This window comes from Bactrocera neohumeralis, chromosome 3 (genome assembly GCF_024586455.1).
Source record: "Bactrocera neohumeralis isolate Rockhampton chromosome 3, APGP_CSIRO_Bneo_wtdbg2-racon-allhic-juicebox.fasta_v2, whole genome shotgun sequence".
Classification (NCBI taxonomy): domain Eukaryota; kingdom Metazoa; phylum Arthropoda; class Insecta; order Diptera; family Tephritidae; genus Bactrocera; species Bactrocera neohumeralis.
Window position 1 is genome coordinate 3,367,580 of NC_065920.1, and position 24,420 is coordinate 3,391,999.

The following is a 24,420-nucleotide window of genomic DNA, read 5'->3' on the forward strand; positions in this document are numbered from 1 at the left end:
TACAAAAACTTTGTGTCTTATAATAAAAAAATATTTATTTCTGTTTTCGAAGAAGCTTCCTTTAAGGGGTTACATGTGTTTCCTCGGGTAAAAACAGCCTTTTTTCAACAATATTTTTCTCATATAAAAAATGAAATATTTTATTAGAATTTTTTATTGTTACAAACATACACTATTAACAAAGAAATTCTGAAATTTTTGGAAAAAAATATTTTATACACGTTCTTGCGATGCCATTTCCCCGTCGGAAAAAAATGCGCCCGCGTTGGCAAGATAAGTTCTTAGTTGCATCTTCTAAAGAAGGAAAACTGAAAAATTTTTAGTAGACATTTTAAGTTAAAATTTCAGTGAGTTTTTTTCAAATAGTTGTAATCGAAAAAAAATCATTCGTCCAAGTCGTTAAGAGCTGTATCTCAAAGACCTGTGAAATTTTTCATGGAAACCGGATGAGTAGTCTCGAGAAATCTTTTTAACCGACTTCAAAAACACAGTTTCGAGAAAAAGGCGTTAAGCCAAGGTATCCTCGAGCCAAGGTATCCTCGAGAAATTCTCGTTTTTTTCACACACCTCCTGCGTTCTAAGTATAGTTTTATACATATATAGCAAATAGGTTTGTTGACTTATATACTTTTGGCGGTGGATTTCTGAACTATTTTGTGTTCTTTTGCGTTTAAAATTATTTATTTCCAACAGATATCGAAGATCGTATACTTAGACTTAAAGCTATGAATAACCGATCAAATGTTTTAATTTGATTTCTTTGTGCTTATTGCTTAAGAAGAAAAGTTCAGCTTAGCAGTAATTTATATTCTATAAAAAAATATATTCCGCTCTTTAAGCGCGACTCTCTTAAATGACACGTTTCTCTCAATAACTTTGTCTTTTTCACTCAAAAGCTCGGCTTGCGAGCATATCACACAAAAAAATAGCAAAAAATTCCCACAACTCAAACCTTCACTTTGTCTTAAGCGCATAAGTCCATAAGCCCCAACAGCCAGCAAGCACATTTATGTGGAGCAACAAGTGGCCGCTGCAACCGAGACGGAACTGCCAACTTTATGTGCGTGTGTGTTTGTGCGGCTTTTGAGTGGTAGTTTGGCTTATGCACTCAGTCGCCACACAATTGGTACGTCAAGGCTGTTTGGTCGCTGCTTAGACGCTGTTAACTCAATGTGAGCGGCAGCCGAAGAAACGAGACGCTAGTTCGTAGCCGAAACGCGATGGACGAATTATATTTCTGCAAAGCGAATAGCAGCGACACGACAGTCGCGCTGTTAGTAAGTTCCACTTAAGACGTTCGAGCCATTTGAATACAGTCTAAGAAAAGTGCTCGTGTGAACAGCACCGAACGGCGGTGTTGACGGTGTTTTAAGACGTTACTTGGTTGGAATATATTTCACAAGTTTGTTGGCCAACGCTGAAAAAGTTAGTAAAAAACATATGTGTATATTAATACATATATACAAAATTGTGTTTTCATGTGTATTTTGAAAAAAAATTAATGTTTTAAAAAACAAAAGTGATTTTTTTATAAAAAATAAAATATGCAAATGTGGAATTAACAATAAAATATTAGAAAAGTGAAATATTTCGAAAGTCGTCGCCTTAAAATTGATTTTCTGTTGGACTCAAACGGGGATTGATTGAAAGTGCTTAAAAACTGTATGTTTTTCATCTATTTGCTATGAAAGGTGTTGAAACATGTTTTAATAATCATGCTTCAAGTTTGAGTTTTAACTTTGAAATAAAAATTTCACATAAAAACTACTAAAACTTTAAAAATTATATTATTGTGCAATCAAAAACCCATTGCCCAGTTGCGGTAGGAAAGGACTTCAAAAAAAATTTCATTTTATAAAAAAAAAAAAAAAGTTTTATAAATATTTATTTTTTTAAAAAACAAAAATATAAATTAATCAAAACACAAAAAATATTAATTTAGTTTTTAGAACAAAAAAATATAAATAATATAAATATAAACAACATTTTTTTTACCAAAATCGAAAAAACTTCTAATAATTTTTCATTGAACTGAGAAAAGTGAATTTGTACAGCAAAAATATTTAAGCTCCTTTTAAAATATTTTTTGGAAATATTATAAATTAGATTTCATATTTGAAAAATATATCAGCTTTTATTTCCTAAGTAACTTTAAGAAAAGTATGCTTTAAAATATACAATTAGCGTTGAAAATATGATTCAAAATAACATAAATATTTCATGCAAAATCGGTTTCGATACGAAAAAAATAAATTAAATTTCAAAAATAAAATGAGTTTTTAAATATAACTTAACTTCTCAAATATTAAATGAAAAAAATTTTAACTGAAAAGTAAAAAAACTTGATTTTAGTAAAAAATATTTTTTAAAAAGTAAAAAAAATGATTATGATGATTATATTTCTTAGTTCGAAAAAATAATTTAAAAAAAGTCATTTCCAAATACAACTTAGCTTTTCTAAGCTTCAAATAAAAAATATTTAAAAAGGTTTTACTGAAAATTAAAAAAAAGTTTGGTTATGATAAAAAATAAAATATTGTTTAATCAAAAAATTTTCAAATGATTGATTTCAAAATTTCATGTTAAATTAGTCTTAGTACGAAACAAAAAAAACAAAATTTCGAATAAAAGTATTTTCAAACAAATAAATATAACTTAAAAAGGAAAAAAGTAATTTAAAAAAAATGGAATATATATTTTTTTTTATAAAAGTTACAATTTTTCAAATATAAAAATAAATACTGACAAATTTTTCGGTTTCTTATTTTTTTTTTTCAAAAATTATAGATTTAAGATATTAAATATGAAAATAAATATTTTACGTTTTCTTCAGGTTTTTTCTTAACCAAAAAAATATTGAAATTTCTTAAATTATTTTCCGGTTAATAAAATGAAATCATTTTCTTGCTTAGAAAATAAAGGCTGATTTGAAATGAGGTGAATTAAAGTCAATTTCTTATATAATAAAAGTCGTAAAAAAGTATTTAACTTAAAGAGAATAAATCATGATTACCGTGAGCTCGGATAATCTATATTAACTTTTAGAAGAACATAAGTTTCCCACTCAAATCTTAGCCGAAAATGCAAATAGTTGCTGTGCCAATTGAAAAATAATAATAAATCACATTTAATTTCCCTAAACATTTCAATTACTGCATAAAACTTGTGAATTTCTGTGCGAAGTCAAGAAAACGCGCATTCAACTGCAACTTGCGCGCGAAAAGAAAGTTTTTTGCCACATGAACGTGCAGCGCGCTGCGTCACCCAACAACACAGCTGGCCTGCAGCCGCAACAAAGCAATCCTCCGCATAGCAAAGCAATTGCTGTTTTTGTTGGTTTGAGGCAATTTTCACGTTTGTCTGCATTTCAGTTTCATTCAGAGGCGCAACAAGCGCATCGCCAACACGAACTGTTTGCCACATTTGGCGTTGTTTGGTGCAGTCAACTGCGCTTGATGGGCAGGCGACAGCGCAGCGAAGATATGGCGGCGAGCAGTCAGCAGCCGGACTGATTTTTCGAGTTTTCTAAACTTCTACCTCAGCCACTTGCAACGCTCAGCTGGCTGACAGGCAACTTGCTACTTGCCACTAACGCTTGGTCGCTGACTGCTTGGCGGCTGCGGTGCGTTACACTTGCCGCATGTCGTCAACGGCGCAGACTGCGAAACAACGACAACAGCGTCGCTGCAATCGGACGTGCAACGCGAGATTTCCATTTCGATTTTGCGGCCGCGCACATTCGCTGACAATTTGTGCAACACAATGTGCGCCAACTGCAGCAACAGCAGAAACACAGACGCAGCCACGCGCTGTCTGCGAGATCTTGCGTCTGATTGCGGCGCTTACGTTGTTGTTGTTGGCCGTTTTTCTTTCTTTTGTGCTCCATTTTCGCAGATATTTCATGTTTTGCTCTCATTTTCACTTGCAGCAGCTGTGTGGCAGCAACGAATTCGCAACAAAAGTGTAAATAAAATCAAAAGTTGAAATAAGAAAACAAAAACAAAAATTAAAACGCAAACGAAAATAAAAGCAAAGTGCGCCAATTGTGTGTTGTAATCGAAAGCAAAGCAAAGCAATGAGAGTCAGCGCGCGTTGCGAGCAGTGAGCGTTAATATTTGTAAATAAAACGCGGCATTGCAACAACAGTGCAGCAGCAACAAAAACAAAAACGAAAAGTAAATTTAATCAGAAATTGCAAAATCTGCACGCGGCTCAGCTTTGCGCCAGTGTGTGTGTGTGGAAAATATCTGCACCGAACCAATACCAAAACAAAGCAAACTAAATTGAAACGCAACGAAAGCGAGTCAGTGCAACAGATAAAAACGCCAGCAGTGAAAAAAAACGCAAAAAGTGAAATTACCGAATTCAGCGCCAAACGCTGAACGACGACTTAACTGTCCACTCAGCGCGTGTGTCAGACCGTTGCTTGCCGATCGCTCGTTAAATTTCGGCATGAACTGGAATCATACTAAATTATAAATAAAATCAACAAAACAAAAAAAAAAGAAACAACAACAACAACCAACCGAGCAACCAAACTAGCAATTTACGGTGTCGTTTTATTGCGACATTTCGCATTGCTGTGGGGCGTTCACAGCTTACATTTGATTACTTTTTCGGCAATTATCCGCCTTTGGAACTATTCATTGAGAGAAAATTACAAATAAAATGGGTTTATCGCGTGGATTTGCGGTGCCATTATGGTACCTGGCGTGCGTTTGCTTCATCATTCAAACAGGTGAGTTGCATTAATCAATTGTTTTTTCCCATTTCTCTGGTTTTTATTGTTGTTGTGGTTAAATTGCGCGACGCGCTTGATTTAGAATGCGAATTTCGTACATATTTCATGTGTAACGGGCAGCCTGTAGTGTGTTTGATTGCAGGAAATGAAATGAAAGCGTTGCGAGACAAAAGACTTAAGACACGAACTTGCCAGAAAATATAGTCTGGTGCATGAGTTTAAGAAATCGTACTTTTTTTGAAGCAAGCTAAAGAATTAAATTTCTTACCACCTATTTTTATCTAGTTCTAAGTGAAAGTGAAACCCAAACAAAAAAAATTATATTCAAACTGTTTTCTCACAAGAATTTGGTTCTTCTTTCGTTTGTATTATACTTGAAGTAGTCCCTCAGTTTTTGAGATATTACTGTAAAATTTTGCACACGTGCTTTTCTCACTATAAGGCTGCCCTTTTGTCGAAATCGCCGATATCGGACAACTACAACGTATAGCTGCCATACAAACTGAACGATCGTAATAATGTGCTTGTATGGAAAACTTTTTCATTTAACGAGATATCGTCACGAAATTTGGTATGCGTTATTGTCTTAGGCAATGGTGCAATCTGCAAAGAAATGGTTGGGATCAAATTACTATAGAATATAGCTGCCATACAAACTGAATGATCGGTATCGACTGTTTGTATGGAAAACTTTTTCATTTGACTAAATATTCTCACGAAATTTGGTATGCAATATTATCTTAGGCAATGGTGCAATCTGCGAAGAAATCGTTCAGATCAAGTTACTATAGCATAAAGCTGCCATACAAACTGAACGATCGTAATAAGGTGCTTGTATGAAGAACTTTTTTAATAGATGAGATATCTTAATGAAATTTGGCATATATAATTGCCTGATGCAATGGTGCAATCTGTGAAGAAATAAAATAGATCCAATTACCATAACAAATTGCTGCCATACAAACTGACCGATCTAAGTCAATATAAATATATTTTTGTGTATTTTTATGCTTAAATAAATGCCTGGTGAAGGGTGTTATGGCTCCGATATAGACGAGCCGAGTTGTGCATTGCTTTCTAAGCTCTAACTGAATTTTGTTGTAGTATTGAGTATTCACAAACTCGCGTTCAGCAATTTGTGCTGATGAAAAAATACCAATTATTTATTCGATGGTGTTTAAAGAACTCTGATTTGTTTCTATAATGCAAATGGAGGGTTTAAAAAATGTTATGCCAAACCCCAATATTGTCAATAAACTCGAGTTTAAGGACCTTAATTACAATATTAATTTATTCAATTGAAAAAGAAACCCTGCGTGCAGCTCCTTTAATGAAAAATAAAAAAATAAAAAAAGGAACTTTTTTTTGAAAAAAAAGCCAAGCAGCTTCTACACAAGTTGTTTTCCAACTGTAAAAACATTGCAAGCAGTTCGTCAAACAATCATTTCGAGTTGCTGCAGTCACATCATTAACAGCATCAGCGCCAACCAACGCCTCCGGTTGGCATGCCGCCGACCCAATACCCCAATGAAACGGCAAGGCAAGTGAGTTTTCTCATCAAAATACCTTCATATTTTCGAACCAGACTTGCTTGTCGAATGGGCTTGTGCAGTGGGGAGTAATTTAGTCATATCGCCTCGAAATCACGAAACATTTTTTATTGTAATCAAATTACATGCAAATGAAACGAGCTTACACAGGCGACAGAAATGTGTGTTACTGTGTTAACATGCCTTTGTCTGTTTGTGAGTAAAATAAATAAAAAGTACAGTTATAAAGCTTGTTTGCTTATTTATAAACGCGAAATGCGAAAGAACAATCGTAGGGAGGCGGCCAAATGCAAATAAATTTGAGCAATGAAACTGTGAGCATTTGCATGTTAGGCTGCGCTGTGCTGTGCTATGCTATGCTTATGCTATGCCATGCTTATGCTATGCCGTGCTTATGATGCTATGCGGTGACGGTGACGGTGCAGAGAAGCCACAATGACAAATGACCAACAGCCACGGGCAGCTAACAACAATTGGACAGCAGTTTAACAACCAGCGAACAGCGGGGTGCGGCGAGCGGTGCGTGGCTGCAGAACGCCTCCTGCACGCTAGCAGAAATCAAGCCAGAAAGCAAAAGTGTGTTAATGTCATTGGAGGTTACCGTTGCTGTTATTGTTGTGCGTGTGTTTTGTTGTGCGCTTTGTTGTTCTGTTGTTGCTTCTTCAACGACAGAATGAGCGGTCAAGTGATACTGGTTTTTAAACGCATTTAAGTTGTTTTGTTTTGTTGTTGCTGTTGCGTTTTTTTCGCTACTCAATTGTTGTAGGCAAACAATCAGACAACCAAAAACAGCTGTACGTACAAATTGCTGAAAGCGAATGATGGCAAAATAGAAATAAATCAAATAGCAGTGAAGAAGCGCTGCGGTTGCTTAGAGCTAGCGCCTAGCTTTGGTTGCCACAATCAAAATCGGCAGGTAAATTTCGGCAAAAATAATGAAACGTCGATTTGGTTGCTTTGCTGACACCGTCTCAAATGCCTATTGCGAATAAAATAGCTAAAACAACAACAATAAAGGTAAGATAATGAAACAATTGCTTTAAGCACGCGACTCAAAGCGAAGCTCGAAGACGCTGCGTTTGATTGTTTTTGGTTTCATTGAAACAATACTTTGGCGATTGCGTGATTTGTATGTGTGTATTGTTGTTGGTTTTGTTTTCTTAATCCATAGGCCGTTTGTAATCCTCAGTTGGGCTTAGCAGCGTTTTGTGTTTATTTTTAAAACATTATATCATTGACTCGTTACCAAGTCGAGATTGCTGTGCTTGAGAAATGCTTCTCAGAAAAATAGTTAATTGAATTTACAGACATTTGCATGTAAGCTACTAATAGCGAACGATTTTTTTATATTTTTGTATAGTGTTTTTCTTATATTCAAGTATTTTTCAAGATTTTCTAATTATTAATGACATTCTGTTAATTTAATCTAAACGATACAAAATACTTGTAATAATTTGTATAGAGATGATTCTATATATATATATATTTTTTTTTTGTTAAGTAATTAGATATAACTTGAAGTTTTCACATCTTCTTATATCCCAACTCACTTCCATCTTTGTTGTGGCTTTACTCATCAATATCTTATATTTTTAGAAATGAAAAAGTTGTCACAAGCCCAAACAGATAGTTAATTGGGCAAGTACTGAGTAAATTTCCATTAAATCATTTATCATTACTAATTTTCGAATTAATCATTAATTGACAAAAAATGTACGGAAAAGTCTCCTGCAATTTACTATACACTGGAGAGGATATATTAAGTTTGCCACGAAGTGCTTAACACCCCAATATATAAATGGTCAGCATGAAGCGCTGAGTTGATAAATCTATCTCCTTCTGTCCGCCTGTCTGTCTGTATATGTATGTATATGTGAAGTTGTCCCAAAATTTGTGAAATATAGATCTGAAACTTTACACACGTTCTTTTCTCCCCAAAAAGCTGATCATTTGTCGAAACACCCTGAACTATCGGAATAAAGTGCTTATATGGACAGAATTTTCAATTGATGAGATATCTTCACGAAATTCAGCATGAATTTCATATTATTATACCATAATTTATCCTTAATAATTTCCGTATTAGTGCTCACTTGACAAAAAATCTATGTAAAAGTTTCCTGTATATTATTTTTAATTAATAACATATTCAAATTTTCTTTTTACTGAGAAAATCAAAGGCCAAAGGGCAATAAGCAAAATTAAGGTTGTGAGCAATCTGAAGTGAATTTTTAGAGGCTTTTAATTATTATGTGTTTCAATAGTTCCTTACTTCAAAATATTTAATTTTTTGTTTGAAGGGTTCAAGCCATGTGACGGACATTTAAGCATTGTTTTATTTTATACGATATTTGTTTTTTTTCTACGATCACTATTTAGATAGAACTTTAAGTTTATTGTCATTTATTAACATACATTTTGACAGCAAAAATATACATTTTAAACTAAAAATATTGTGTAGCAACTGAGTTACAGCGGTCAGAACATCCCCGCCTCGAAAAAAGGTCTCGCACTTCCTTCACTATTTCGGATGATTGGCTTACCTGAAACAAAATAATAATGGAATTTCAATATGTAAGCATGAAATGGATCAAATGAATGTACTCTAAATTGGACTTTTGGTAAAATTGGACTTTTGGTATTCAGCTGAAAAAAAGTTATGACGAATTCAAAATGATTTTTTTTTGTTTATTTATTGGATGTATAATAGCTAAATAAATTGTTGAAACGACACGTGAAAAACAGGTCTTGTTCGATGTCCACGATTGCGGCCGCAATTTTGATTTTTAAAACTTGGCAAAACGGCGGCTGTTTATTTCAAAGAAATAAGAAAAGCTTTCATAGCGCGATAGAGAATGGCGTTAAAAATATTCTCTCTAAATTAAAACTAGAACTTCAAAACTTTTTCATTGAGAGTGGAAACCGTTTTGAAAGACACCATTCTGGGAAAAGCGCGTTTAAAGATTGGAGTCGTTCTGTTCGCCACTCTGTTCTCTTTCTACAAGAAAATTTGAGAGAATGTTCATTAATGTGTCCATTACCCGATAATGCAACAAAAAAAATAAATTTTTCGAAATTTTCACACTGAGATGATCAGCCGAACAGTTCCTTCTTCTAACTGACGTATCTTTAAAAGGACTTCGAACTTTCAAAAATCCCTTTACTAACATAGTCTAGACATGTTAAGAATGCAATTGGTGAAAAACATCCCTTTTATGAACCCATCACATGAGATGACCCTCACAAAAGGTTACGTCATAATTGCACATGAAATACAAAAATGTCTTCCAAATATTGTTGTTGTATTAAACTTACATATAAAACTCGAGTTTCATCGTTATCCATTTTATTTACCGGAAAAATTTCTAAAAGACCATAAAAACAAATTTTAGAAAACGATGACTTAATTAATTTCTTAATTGCCTCGGTTAATTGAATTCAATATAACGTTAAACATAAAACTTTGCATACAATTAGGGGCAATTTTTTTTAAAGGGAGTGTGCTAACCATTTACATAAATTACTAACCAGAAATTTTGGTTTCGTTTAAAATAATTTATTCTTCCTTATGGTTCACAATATTTAATGAAGTACAATATTTTTAAATTGACTCAATTAAGAGCATGTATGTAACACTTATTACAGGAATAGAGCAGGAAGCATAAAATGAAAATTTAGAGAAGTGAGATTTAGCTTTATTTTTGAAATTTAATAGTCGAAATTAAGATTTAGAGGACCTTAAAGACCACTGATGTCAGATGTTTAATTTAACTTACAAGGAATTTCAATAAGGATGACCGCTATTCACTGTTAAGTAATTTTGTTGTGTTAATTCGTTCTTATGAAAATCAAAACTTTTCGGATATTAATCCGTTCTTTTCCATTCGAGAGTCGGGTTAAACAATATCTTCTGGCAACAACAACAAAAAACCTTTTATTTTAACTTTTTTTCAACACTTTAATGCAGTTCCTTGTTTCACAAACCAACCTCATTAAAGTTATTCAATAAATGCTTTGAAATTGAGTTTCTTAAATCTGTGACCAAAATATTATTTGTTTTTCACACTCTAACGACTGCTCCGCCACTTGCTATAAGTATAAGTATGCACAGACATGCATGTACGTAAGTAAGTTGGAGTGCAACCTGCCGATAAGGGCACTTGAATATTTGCATAAAATAATATTAATAAAATTTTCTCACCAACTCGAGAGGCATGTTATATACATATGTATTGCGGTATATTTTAATTAAAAATCAGTGTATATAGCATTGTACATATGCAGCTATGCACATCTGAGTGAAGTAATGCCATCAACACATAATCACAAGCTTTATGCGCCTGTATTTTCCTTGTCTGCAACAAAAGCGTGTTGATTTTTACTACCCATATGTTCGAGTGCGCATGAGAGCGTTGTGATTATTTGCTTTTAGCGCCTCTTCGCTGCACACTTTACAGTTAATTTATGCACAAGCCCGTGGTGTTGCTTGAACTATATTTATTTTCAAACATTGACTTCCCACTATTGTTGTTTGCTGCCGCTGCCGCTGCTGCTTACTTGGCAGCGTATCACTTACACTTACACTTGCTCTGCGTTGCTATTGTTGTTGTTGCTGTTGTGTGAAGTGAAAACATTTTGAAAATCGTCTGAAACAATTTCGAGTGATTACAGCGCTTGTTGCAATCTCAAGTGCCGCTAAAGCCGCGAATTCATCAGTTTAGTTTGTTTTCATGTTTTCTATCTTTATTTGTTATTGTTGCCTTGCGGTTATGCTGTTTGTTGCGGCGGCGCAAAGTGTTTGAAGTCATTGCACTTCTCAGCGCGATTGCTAATTAATCAACAGAAATTGAGGCGCACACAAAGGCGAAATGCAAGGCAATACACTCGGAGAATACAATCCAATAAACAATACAAATGCATGTACACCGTTATGTGTATGTGTGCGTGTGCGTGTGGCAAGGGTATACAAATTGCGGTGAATCGAATGCGATTTTGAAATCCGTGTGCGCTGTGGCTGCTTTGAAAATGGAAAATATCAAACGGTGCATAGATGCACCACCGGCATTTGTTGTTATTGTGGTGGCAAGGCACCCAGCGTTGCCGCAGTTGCATGGCCGAACGTGCGTTGTACAATATATTGGCATTTGCTTTGCACCGCCGATGGTGGCAGCGCTGCCACGAGTGCGTTCATCTCGTTGAACGACACAAACAAGCAACACACACCAACACACAAGCGATTTTATGCGTCTTTCGACTGCGTCTATGCTTTTTAAGCGCGGATTTGCTTTTTGTATATTTTTGTTGCCAATATTGTTTCACTCAAAACTAAATTTTATTCAGCGCGAATTCTTCAGTTTAGTAGAGCTGTCGTTTTGTTTGCTGCTTTCGATTGAACAATTGATAAATCAGCTCATCTCATTGCCATTGCCACTGCGATTGTCATATATAACAAAAGCAGCACTTTAATGCTCAAATAATAGCCGCAAATCCAGCAAAATGCTCAAAAATGTTCAAAACGCATTAATTTCGATTATCGTTTGGCCGCCAATTGCAAGTGTCAATAGCGAAAGCAAAGTGTTTTTCACGGCCAACGAAAAGTAAAAGTGCTAAGACATCTTTGCTACCACAATTTGTTAGCGGTGTCGCTTGCGGTGTCGTTTCCGGCTATTAGCAAAGTGAAAAAGAAATTAATGTAACGTCTTGGCTGCTCTTCTGCCGCTGGCGTTGCGCTACTGAAACGCTAAGCTATGCCTACGCAACGGTATTGAGTTCATTAATAATCATTTGTGTCGCGTTTTTCTTGCACTGCGAAACCAAAAACCAAAGACTTAAGCAACGAACTTGCAGTGCAGTAACCGGTTGAACCGTAACCGTTGAAGCAGCGCGTTTATTGAATATCTAAAACTATATTTGGTGACGGCCGTTGAAGGATTGTGAGTCTCTGAGGTTGTTTCATATAAAATCATTTGACTAAATAACGGTATGAGCGCATGCCATGGCAGTGTTTGTGTAAGTGTTAGCAAACATTTCTAAATTAATGTTGACTTCGAGACAAAATAGGCGCTTAGGTTGGGTTATTCATAGAGTTAAATGCTGAAATTTAATTTCTCAGACACAAGCTTTCTTTAAAAAACTTACTTGTATATTAAAGCTAAAACGCGTTTATTCTCTAACAAGAATACCCTATATTGTCAAAAGTATATTCAATAATGTACAAAAGGCCTGAATAAAATTACTCAATCCATATTTAAGAATTAAATTCGAAAAAAAAGTTTTTTTTTGTTATCTTGAAATCCTAACGCCTCCCTTAAAAATTGCTTTTTAATGAAAAATCGCGCAGAATTATTTACAGACGGAATTTAAGTGCCGAAAGCACACAAAAGACGCACAAATGAGCGAGCGCACTTGTGCAAATGTTCCAGCTGCTTGCTAAATTCTGTTCGATATTATAAACAAAGCCAACCAAAAATCATTGCAAAACCCAAAATAAAGCAAAACATTTGTTGAGCAACAAAAAGCGGTAATATTTTAATTTTTGAAACCTGTTTACGCTTGATGTTTATTTATGCAGCTTTTTGTTGCTTATTTTTGATTTTTATTTACAAAAATCTTCGTTTTTGCTTTTTATTTTGTTTCAATCTTTTTTTTACTTTTTATTATTTTTTTTGTTGTCATGTTATGTATATTTATAAAAATCGTCGCCTTTAGCGTGCACCGGCATAGTAATGAATTCACCAAACACAGCCAAAGCAACGATGAAGCGCATAATAAAATAAACAGACAAAAATAAACTTATAAATGAGAAAAAAATACAAAATAAAATAAAAATAAAAAAATGAAAAAAAACAAAAATAGGAAACTGAGAAAAAATAAAAATCACCTACTAAATAGTGTTGTTATTTGCTTTTTGGGCGCTGTGCGTTGACTTTTTCTTATTTGGTTTGACATTGCATTGCGCACTGGTGAGCTAAATGCTAAAGTTCTGAAAAAGCTTAGGCTGCTTTGTGCCTACTGACTCTTCTTTCGAGCAAATAATGCCACTTTTGTATATAATATTGTGATGGATTTTGATATGAATTAACTGAATTTTGCAATTTTTCACTTTAAAATTGGAAAGAATTTTTTAAAAGTAAAATAAATTTAAAACAATTCTCAAAAATATTTTTTGTTTTTACTTATAATTTTTTTGACAAGTCTAAATTGCTTCTAATGTAGTTATTAGTTGTTTTTTAATACTATAAGCAATAAGTTCATGTCTAAGTAGTTATTTCGATTCTCTAATGCAAATGCTGTTTGAAGGGAGCAGTTTGAGTAATGTTAATTTTAGTTTCAGTTAACATGTTAAGTCAAACCATGTGAAGGCTATATAGTTTGTAACACTTAAAAGGAAACATCAGAGATCATATAAAGTATATATATAAATGATCAATATGGTGAGCGGGGTCGATTTAGCCATATTCATCTGTCCTTCCGATCATCTGCCTGGTGTATATATGCGAACTAGTTCCTCAGTTTTTGAGATTTTGATCTGAAATGTTGCACATCTTCTTTTCTCACCAAGTAGCTGTTCGTTTGTCGGAATGGCCGATATTGAACCACTACAGCACATAGCCACCATAGAAACCGAACGATTGGTATCAAGTGGTTGTATAGAAAACTTTTTCATTTGTGAAAATATTTTCACGAAATTTGTGTTGTGATATTGCCCAAGACAATGGTTCAATCACCAAAGAAATTGTTGAAATTGGATGACTATAGCATATAGCTGTCATACAAACTGAACGTTCAGAATCAAGTGCTCGTATGGAAAACTTTTTCATTTGACAAAATATCGTAACGAAATTTTACATAGATAATTACTCAATGCATAGCTATAATATCCAAAGAAATTATTCGAATCGAACTACACTATAGCGCTATAAATTGACCGTCTAAAAAGTTAAAATTTTTCGTACCCTTCTATGTTATAAAAAATTTGCTGTGACAGATATTAAATCGACGAAGTTAACGTTTTTTCTTGTTATTAAAATTTTGAAGTAAAATTGATTTTTTACTGAACTTTAAGTTAAGGCATTCTTTATGAATAATAATTGTTATTCCACACATAGCATAACATAATCAAATAAATACCAAAACACAGCTATTTCTGCACATCAACACAATTTCTCACTCAGCCACCAAATAGTTGAAACATCACACTACACGCTACGCTAGTAGTTTTACGCAGTGTCATCTGTCAGCTGTCATATGTCACGAGTTCACACCATAAAAAATATACTTTCCATTTCGCCTGCACTTGCCACACAATGCGTGCTTGGCTTGATAAAATTAATATCATTTCACCAGCGATGTGACAAAATTTGAAATATTTTATGTTTTTATATGCCATTCGTATGTTTATTTTTTTATTTGTATGTATATATATTGTTGTGTGTGTAAGCAGTGTGTTTTTGCTTTCTTGCATATGTGACTAATTAACTAATTTCTGTTTTGAGTGCAAATGAAATTCATTAGCAAGGCGATATGAACACGTAAATAATTCGAAATTTTATTGAAGTTGTAAGGAAAACAGGCGTAAATTAAATCGCGTTTGAATGCGTGATGGAAAGCATAGTTAAAAGTTAGCGTGGCATGTGCTTTTGGTTTTGTAATCTGATTACTGGCATAAAGCTAAAAATATGTGTGTTAATTGGATTGGACAGCGTGCGTATTTCATTCGACATATTGAGACCTTAACTCGAATTATTTTTTGCTCGTTTAACCACACTTGTATAATTATGATTTTTTATATCATGATTATATAACCAATTCTGCCTGCAGTTCTAAATGATTCGGAGCAGTGCTTAATTCTTATAACAATTTTGAAATAGTTGATACTCCTTATAGTTGAGCCTATGGCCTTTTCGTTGTCAATACTTCTTCTTTTTACTACTCCTAAATGAAGCCAAGAATGTGAAGACAAGTTCCTATATGAATTTATGCAAACAAAAGACTTAAGATGCAAACTTACAAGTTGAAATGTAGGCGTTATAATTTTTTTAACACATAAATTCAACACAAAGCTTCGTAGTTTTAGTTTAAGATATCTAACTGGTACCTCCAAAATTATTTAATTTTTCATACGACCTTCTCAAATTTGCTAAATTTGTTGCTTTCTTTGCTTAGTTCCTAAAAATGGTATACATATATTCTTAAATATTTGAAAACTATTCTTTATAGTTTATACCGTCATTTAAAATGCAAAACAACGTATCATAAAAAAAAATTTAAAATCGTTTCCAGATATAATAACCTATATATAACCATTTTCTAACTGATTTTGTTTCAATATGAGTGTATGATAACCGATATATAACCATTTTATAACAAAACTGAAATTTTGTCTCTTTTTATGGGTTTCTATTATATCGTTTTTCCTTGGCCTGTAAACTTATTACAAGTGATGTGAGGAGGTGACGATATATAATATTCTTTCATAGAACTTTTCCTGGCCTTGAATATTTTGATTATATATTGAATATTTTTTATCATTTTTAAAATACAATTTTGTTGAATAAATGCTTTTTATCAAATTACCAATCAAAAGTACAGCAAACAATTGCGCATAACTGCATTTTAACAAATCACTTACTATTTACTTGACCAACACTTCAAGCAAAACGCTTTCTTTTTCAAGCGTGTTAAGCTTTCCAGCCCAACACCTGCGCGCACACTCTCTCCGCAACGCCGTTACTAACAGCACAATCGTCGGCGATTACCATTGTCATGGCCGTTATACGCACACGGTGACTTTTGTGTCTCGCTGGTGGTGCCTCATTTTATTGACATCATCAAAATGCAAAACATATGATTCGGTGTGTCCAAGCCGAAAGTTCAGACACCACAGCACACCACACTGCGACCAGCAGTCAACACAAGCTACCGGCCACAGGCGGCTGAAGTCACTGCTCGCTGACAGCACACACAGGTCATTGTTGTTGCTGTTTTTCCATTCATTAAGCTTTGCGTTCACCGCTGACTGTTGGGGCACATGCATTGCTATGCGTTGTTGCTGCATGTTGTTATAGTTGTTTATGTGCTGTAGCGCGTAAGTCTATGTGCTGTTGCTTGGTGAAAAATATGGAAAAAAATCACCAACCAGCAAGCGTAGCCTGGTCTAATGGGCGGCGCTGGGCATTACCTGTCAGCGGGCAGCAATAATTTAGCTCAAACACTGCGCTTGTTTCACTTAAGCGCTGCCCGTTTGCTAGTTTCTGGAAGGGAAACGCATGGCAGACAGGTACGCGTGTTAGTTTGCGCATATGTAACGGTAATTTCTTCATTTGCGGCAGCTGGCGAGTGCGGCAAGCTATTTTGTTAACAAGGTGTTAATGCTGGTGTAAGTGAGCGCCAAGTGGTGGGGTCTGACGGACCATTTGTTTTCATTAAATAACGAGCGTAAGCGTGGGTTTAGCAGTTAGAGTTTTCAGGTGTTTCATTTAGAAATGTGTGTTCAGGGAGTGTGTGTCGACAGAAGACTTAAGACACAAACTTGCCAGCGAAAATGCAGCGATAAAATTTCTTTACGCATAAATATTTTTGTTTTCATTAATTTGAGGCATAAGTGGTGTGCTTTCCCGACCTTCCCACAGCGCCGGCCAGCGTTGACGCGTAAACGAAAGACTTACGACACGAACGCACTTTTCTTGAAGATCCGTTGGGAGCGCAGTGCAGCAAAATGCAGCGAAAAGTTTGCTCAAAAAACATTAAACGCATTAAAAATGAAAGTTTAACATAAAATTTCAACAAAGAATTGCGCAATTAAAACGCAAGCGAGTTGTGTAAGACAAATAATTGTGGAAAATGCAAGCGCGCCGTCTGCACAAACGCTTACCACTTTTACTTTCCGCTGCAAGCCTTTTCTGGCCACAATGAATATTACAAAATTCTACCACAATGCAAATAATGTAGCGCGCATGCGCTCTGCACCCCTCGGCGCCTGCCAGTCGCGAAGAAAGTTTAGCCGCGCGCAGTCCATTTCGCATACTAGCCGCATGGCGCTCGCACACACACACACATGCACACATGCGCTCTTAATCAATTACTTATAATTTGCTATTACGCGCACGTTTAAACATTTTAATACCTTCGCTGTCTGCGCCCGCGCGCGGCAGGGAAAAGCAAATAAGCACAACACAAAATCGCGCCACATTGTTCCACTTTCATTTTTTTTAAGCGCCGACAGCCGACAGCTCCGGTGCTGGCTGGCAGCCAAAGCCGCGCAGTGCCGTGCTATTATTCAAATGTGTGCTAGTATGTGTGCGCGTGTCTGTGGCAGTGTGTAATAGCCCACTTCTATCTAGTTAAGCTGCAATTGCTTTATTTGTTTGCATTGAGGTTTTGAAATCGACTATTTTTTTCCTTTTGCTTTCATTGATTGGTATGCCTTTAATTATCCACATACATGCAGTTGCCTATTGATATCGGTTGCGCAAATCAATGGGAGCAGGAAGCGCATGGTGTGCCTTGAAAGCGGTCGAGGCATTGTCTGGCCAGCTGCTTTGGTTTACTTTTCTTGGTTACACCCATCGTAGTTTCAGGCATCTTTGAAGCTTAAGCTTGGATATATATTGGAACAACAGTATTTTAGTTTAGGTTTGATGCGTGAAAGATTTATGTACTTGCACGAGTTATTCTACAGTCTGCCAGATATTAGTAGATGTGACGAGAACACCCTGTGAACTTAAAATTTGTACTGTTTGCTTCCGTTACTCGAATAGATTCTAAAAAGTTCCATATGGCGGATACTGAACACCCTCCATTGATTGGTTTTATTTATCGGGGATTTTCATATAATTGATTTGTTAAAGGAAGGAGTGAATGCAGTTTTGACTTCCTTCCACCTATGGTTCCAAGGCATCTACAAGTTCCCACTTTTATATCAGTCAGGTCAACTGAAGCTCTGCTGTTCATTCTCAACCTATTCGTTGACTTTTGTAGACAACAACAACTTAAGTTTCTGAATTTTTTTGCACAAGTTTTTTATTTCAAACTTCAACTTAGAGTTTCGTGCCAATTTGTACTGTTTAAGCACGCTTGGTCAAACAGATAATTTGCACTTAATATATTTAGGCATAAAGTTCGGTTTTCGAATCATCAAAATGGCCTTGATATAGTGCTCCACAGTTTTCAATAGATTCGAGAGTATTTTGTTACAAAATAATTATTTTTTTAGTTAGTTAAGTTTATAAACATTCCGTAATTAAAACCAGATCTAAGAAAAAAAAATTGTTTGTGAGGACTTGACTAATTTATCTCCTGAAATTAAAAATTTATTTAAAAAATTCAATCTCCTCTTATTATATGTTAGCAGCTTTTATTACAGATCTAGGGTGAGCTAGATATTAATTAAAACCCAAAGATAGAAAAAAGCGGTGCAACCGATATTAGAATTCCTTTCGCAGACGCATTTCTTATTACATAAAAGCGCATAAAAACATCTTTACCTTGATTTTGAGCGGTCACTTTGTATGGCAGCTATATGCTATAGTTATCCAATATGTGTAATTTCTTCAGATATTGTAGTCACAGCTTGTGTAATAATCCGTGCCAAATTTCGTGTAGATACCTTGTCAAATAAAAAGTTTTCCGTACGAAAAACTGAGTTGGATCGGTTAGCTTGTATGGAAGATATAGCATATAGTGATTCAATCAAAACAATTTCTTCGGATATAATAGCGATGCTTTGTGTAGTAGTCTCTGTTAAATTTCGTGAAGATATCTCGTCAAATAAAAAATCTTTCTATACAATAACTTGATTTCGATAGTTCAGTTTATATGGCAGCTATATGCTAAAGTGGTCCGAAATCGGCGTTTCCAAGAAATGAGTAGCATCTTGTCTGAAAAAGAACGTATAAAAATTTTCAGAACAATATCTCAAAAACTGAGGGATTAGTTAGTGTATAAACAGGCAGACATGATTAGATGAACTCAGCTCGTCACGGGGATCAGTTATAAATATGCATTAAAGGACCTTCGACGTTTTCTTTTGAGTATTAAAAACATAGCAGCAAAGTTAATATTCCCTATTCAGGGTGTAAATACAAATATATTGACAACAGCACCACCTGTCGGACGATTTATTTATCTAATTGTCAATTTTCCAACAAAATGTTATTATAGTTGAGGTAATAATAGAAAAAAAAGCTTTTCATTAACACGAACTTTAAAAAATAACTTACTACTGCGACGTCTGTCGGGTCTCCATCCCGTTCCTGCCTTTAAATGGTTGTAAAACAACTAAAACCCGCATATTTTTCTTTGCATCCGCCCTTGAAAAATTATAATTTTACAACAACTTTACATGTATACAAGCACACATTACGCTTAAAAAGAAAAACACACACACACATTACGCTTTAATTGACGTCACACAACACCTTGTTGCATGCACTTCCTGAGTGCAACACCTTACAATGTTCCACTTTTAATTAGTCTATTCATTGCTCGCGTTTTTCATTATGAAACTCCTGATTGGCATTGCATTATGCTTTGCCTGCATTGTTGTTTTTGTAATATAATGCACAATCACATGTAACTGTGTGTGTATTCCTCCGGTTCATTTGCATTGTGGCCGGGCACTTTCGGTTTCATTGGCGTGAAAGTTGCTCTAATCAAGCGGCGCATAATTTACGAAGGCGTGTTGTTGTTGCTTTCTTTGTGCTTATTCTACAAGCAGCAGACTGGCTGTGAAGGAAAACTGCCTTTGCATAGAATAGCGCGGAAAAAAGCAGACAAAGCGGTTATTAAGTTTATGTGTGTGCGTGAGTGTGCCTTGTTAGTAAGAGTTAGGTACTACACCTGTGCGTTTGAATGTGTGTGTTATGCAAATTGCTTGCGACGGCAGACAATAATTACTATGGGCATATATGCATCCATAATGTCAATGATAAATATTAATGTGCGAAATATAATCTTATGCATTTTAAAGCAAAAAACAAGGTAAATAGTTCATGCTTCCTGCCACTCAGCCGCTCATTAGGGTGCATACTTTAAGATAAGCAGCCTTTTCCTCTCGAGCATTTTTGCATATTCAACTAGCCACCGTCGCGCAACATGCGTATCGCTAGCGTCAGTCGTCCACCGAAACCTCTCCTACAGTCGACATGCCTTTGCGAGACTCGATCATCAATCACGCAAAATCGGCTGCGCGTGCACCAACGTTTGTGGCGCTGGCGCTGATTGAAGTGGCGTAACGAAAGACAATTAACATGAAAGATTTATGAGAATTTCGCCCTGCGCCGCTGGTGATAATTTTTGAGCTATTTATGTCATAACAGTACAGCCAAGCCTCCGTTGGAGACTGCAAACACTTTCTAAAGCAAGATAAGTCCTAAGGAGGCAACATATCAGTGAAATAATTTTGAAATGCGTGAGAGGTGCCACTGAAAATATCTGCCTCTTTTGATATGACGGAAAGGGTGGCCAATTTCTTGGAATATTTTTGAAATCATAGTGGCTTGAAGTAAATTTAAGCTGTGTTAGTAAAAGTGTCACGTTAATTGATTTTTCTTATCAAACATTTTTGAGTTTCGAATAATTGTTTGAGCGAAGTTGAAGAATGAATGGAAAGTCAGTCGCCATAAAACAAAGTTCATTTCGTTGCAAATTAACTTCAAAATTATCTAAATTGGCATTTGGCACTTCAGCAAGCTAATCACTAATATTAATGGCATATTGTGCAATAGCTAATTATATATTTACTTTTGGTAACGCTAGTATATGTCTATAGCATTATTATATAGTAGAAAAAAACTTAATTGATTTTTGTTGCGAAAGAGAAGAAAATAAATAAATTGATGAATAGTTATAGAGCTATAACGGGTTTCAAAAATTAACATAGACAAAAAATGTAATTAATTAAAGCAATTCGTGAAAATTAATTAGAAAAGAAAAAGTTTGCCTCGTCATTTTTTTATAATATAAACTTAACTTCAAAGTAGTTTAAACACTCATTTTCGTAAGAAAAAATGATCAAGGCACTTAACTAAAGTTATAAAATATGTTAGAAAAATTAATAATAAAAAATTTTATTGAAAAAATAGGCTTATTATCAGAACAGATAAATATGTGAGGATTGCACCGCGACCTTAGGTCCATTGTGCCCCCTCCTAAGTCAGAACGACCCACCCAGCCACAGCATATTGATAATTTTCAGCATACTGCTAGGTTCTAGAGTGGTGATCCGATCCTTATTTGGAAACATGAATCCAAGAGCCTTAATACTGCGCCTGCAGACTGCTATGCAATCCATAAGCATATAAGGTGTTCTGAAGTGTCAGGCTGCCTGTCGCAAAACAGTCAATTTGCACAAGAAGCTAGGTTCATGCGTCTTCAGCTTATAGTGACCAGTGTAGAATGCGACAAGTAGTCTGAGTTGGTCACTAGGGAGGTTGATTACATATCTAAACCTGCTGAAGTTGTAACCGCCATTAGCAACTTAGAATGGCGCATGCCTTGACGTTGTTGCCGATACCTCTCACTGCCTACGGCTTCTTCCTTGCTCAGCAGCTCCTTTATGGTTTAAGAACCCACCACGAGCAGGCGGGCTCATCAGTTAGTTCAATCCTGGCTATAACTTTGTGACCGTACACCCAGATTAGGTGCACTTGATTACGTTTCGCTAGTCTGTTCAGCCGGTTTCTACACTGCTGCACCAGTATCGCCTTGACGTCATGGGCAAAATTGCTTTAACTGCTGCTTTACTGTCGCTAAGTATGGTTATAGCTCTTAAAGTTGGGATCACTGACTTCGAATTTCGGTAATAAATTTTAATAATTTCGACTCGTTATTGGAGCGTATATCTTTTCGTGATGAAATGGCAAACTTTACCGAAGAGAAATGTCAAAAGAGCGGGAAAAATATGGCATCGTTTGCTGTCCCTATCGGCCTACTTTTGTAGGCACCGACTTATGGAAAAGGCTTCTGCTCCAAATAGGCTCGGAAACTAATCATAGGAAGGCTTTTAATCGCCTGGATATTTTATTTTTCTAAATTAGTTGAATTGTAACAATTAGTTGTGTTTTTTTTTTTTTGCTTTTATTAGACTTTTTTAGCAAATACATCAATCAAGCTTCTCCTAACTAATTCATTTCCTATTACTATATTATGCAGAACATGCCTTACATGCCGAAAAAGAAAAAAATACCAGCTTAAATATTTTTGTTTTTCAAGTTTCAAAAAAGCAGTATCTAACATTTTTCTGGTGTATAGTTATTTGATTGCAATGAAGTGTCCTTCTTTGATATGTTACGTATATAATAAGGAGGTGTTATAAATAATTTATTAGCAAATAAAAAATATGAAATGAATAGAATTTTCATTTATGTGATAGACAAAGTGGTTTTTTTTTTGAAAAATAAACTTAAGATTTGAGAGCAGCCCAGGCAAAATATTATTAAAAATTTTCAGCAACGCTAAGCTACAGCATTATTTCGATTAATAAGTCATCATAAAAAAATATTATAATAATTATATTTCTAAGCCTTCAACAAGGTATATTAGGTTTGCCATGAAGTTTCTAACACCCAGTAGGAAGTGTCAGAGACCCTATAATATATATATATATAAATAAATCATCAGCATAGTGAGCTTAGTCGATTTAGGCAGCCACGTCTGTCTGTATATACGCAAACTAGCACTTAGTTTTTGAGATATTGATCTGAAATTTTGTAGACGTGCTTCTCTCTCCCAAGAAGTTAATGATTTGTCGAAGGCTCCGATATCGGACCACTATAACATATAGCTGCCATACAAGCTGAATTATCGGAATCAAGACCTTGTATGAAAAACTTTTGTATTTGACGAGATATCTTCAAGAAATTTGGCGTGGGTTATTGTCTATAGTAATTGTATAATATCCGTAGAAATTGTTTAAAACGGATCACTAAGACACATAGCTGCCATACAAACCAACCGATCCAAATCCAGTTTCTGTAAATAATATTTTGTATTTGTGTAGAGTATTTTAGCTTCACTGCAATTTTCCTGCCTTCTCTTTTCTCTGCTTAAGCAAATCTGTATGCTTGCACTGTTGTCTATATCAAAAATTTCAATCTTTTTTTCTGCTGTATTCTTTTACTGCTGCTAAATATTTTCGAATAGTTTACAAATAAAATTGATGCCACTAAACTTGAATAGACTAACTAATGACGCTCAAATTGTTCGACAAGCAGCCAACTGCGCATGCACATATGACTGTATTATTATGTTTGCATATGCAAATGCTGCTGCATTCTGACATCAATCGTCGCAATCATGAGCATTTAACGAATTATTACTTCTCAAAAATATGCAAATCATTAATTACACCGGTTCATGCCAAGCAGCAGCAGGTTCCAAAAAACAGCTAACAAAAATTAATAGAATTCAAATGCCAGTGCAGCAGGTTGAATTTACGTGAGCTAAGTGGCTGCGCATGCGCATGAATTTCTGCTTTTTTGCAGCCAAACTGCTTATTTATGACAACGCGGCACTCAGCGTGCGCAGTTTAAGCATTTAAGCACACAAAACACAGTATTTTACAATGCTAAATTATTGGTGAAGCCATATTGTGTCAATTTTCGGCATTTTTTATAGTATTTATGCACTCGCGTACGCCGTTTTGGCAAGAAGTTTCTTGCTTCGGCACAGAAATCAGCTCAGCGGCGGTTGTGTGTGGGTGATGGATGCCAATTTGCGTGGCATTTACATAAAGTGGCAGCGTAATGTCGCTGAAATGTGGCTGTCTACACTTGTTGGCAGCTAAATAACGGTATATGCATGTATGTATCATTTCGCGTTGCTTCCAGTGTGATGACACTGCCAACTGCTGATTTTTGCGCTCAAATGTTCTTATGTTTTATGTTCATGTGTCATATTTAGTCTTTAATGTTGTTCTTGTACTGTGCTGTTGTCAAACAGCTTTACATAACTTTATTTTGTGTCTGTTTCGGCTGTGTTGCCATACCTGCTTTATGTTTTCACTGCTGGCTTCGACTTTTGGTTTCGGCATATCTAACCAGCCCTCAGTGTTTAACTACCATGTTTATCACTGCCAGCAGTGATGCTTACTTATTGTTGTTGTAATGTGTTTTTGTTGTCATATATTTT

At 35.2% G+C, this 24,420-nt stretch overlaps 1 protein-coding gene across 1 annotated transcript in view; it reads left to right on the plus strand.

Moving 5' to 3' along the window:
* The first annotated feature begins 1,077 nt into the window (after window positions 1–1,077).
* Window positions 1,078–24,420, plus strand: part of LOC126752821 (mucin-5AC) — a 160,291-nt gene continuing 136,948 nt past the window's right edge. The window contains exons 1-2 of the mRNA XM_050463810.1: window positions 1,078–1,425; window positions 3,929–4,738. Coding sequence (XP_050319767.1) covers window positions 4,669–4,738 — 70 coding nt within the window. The 5' untranslated portion in view covers window positions 1,078–1,425; window positions 3,929–4,668. The remainder of the gene's footprint in view (window positions 1,426–3,928; window positions 4,739–24,420) is intronic.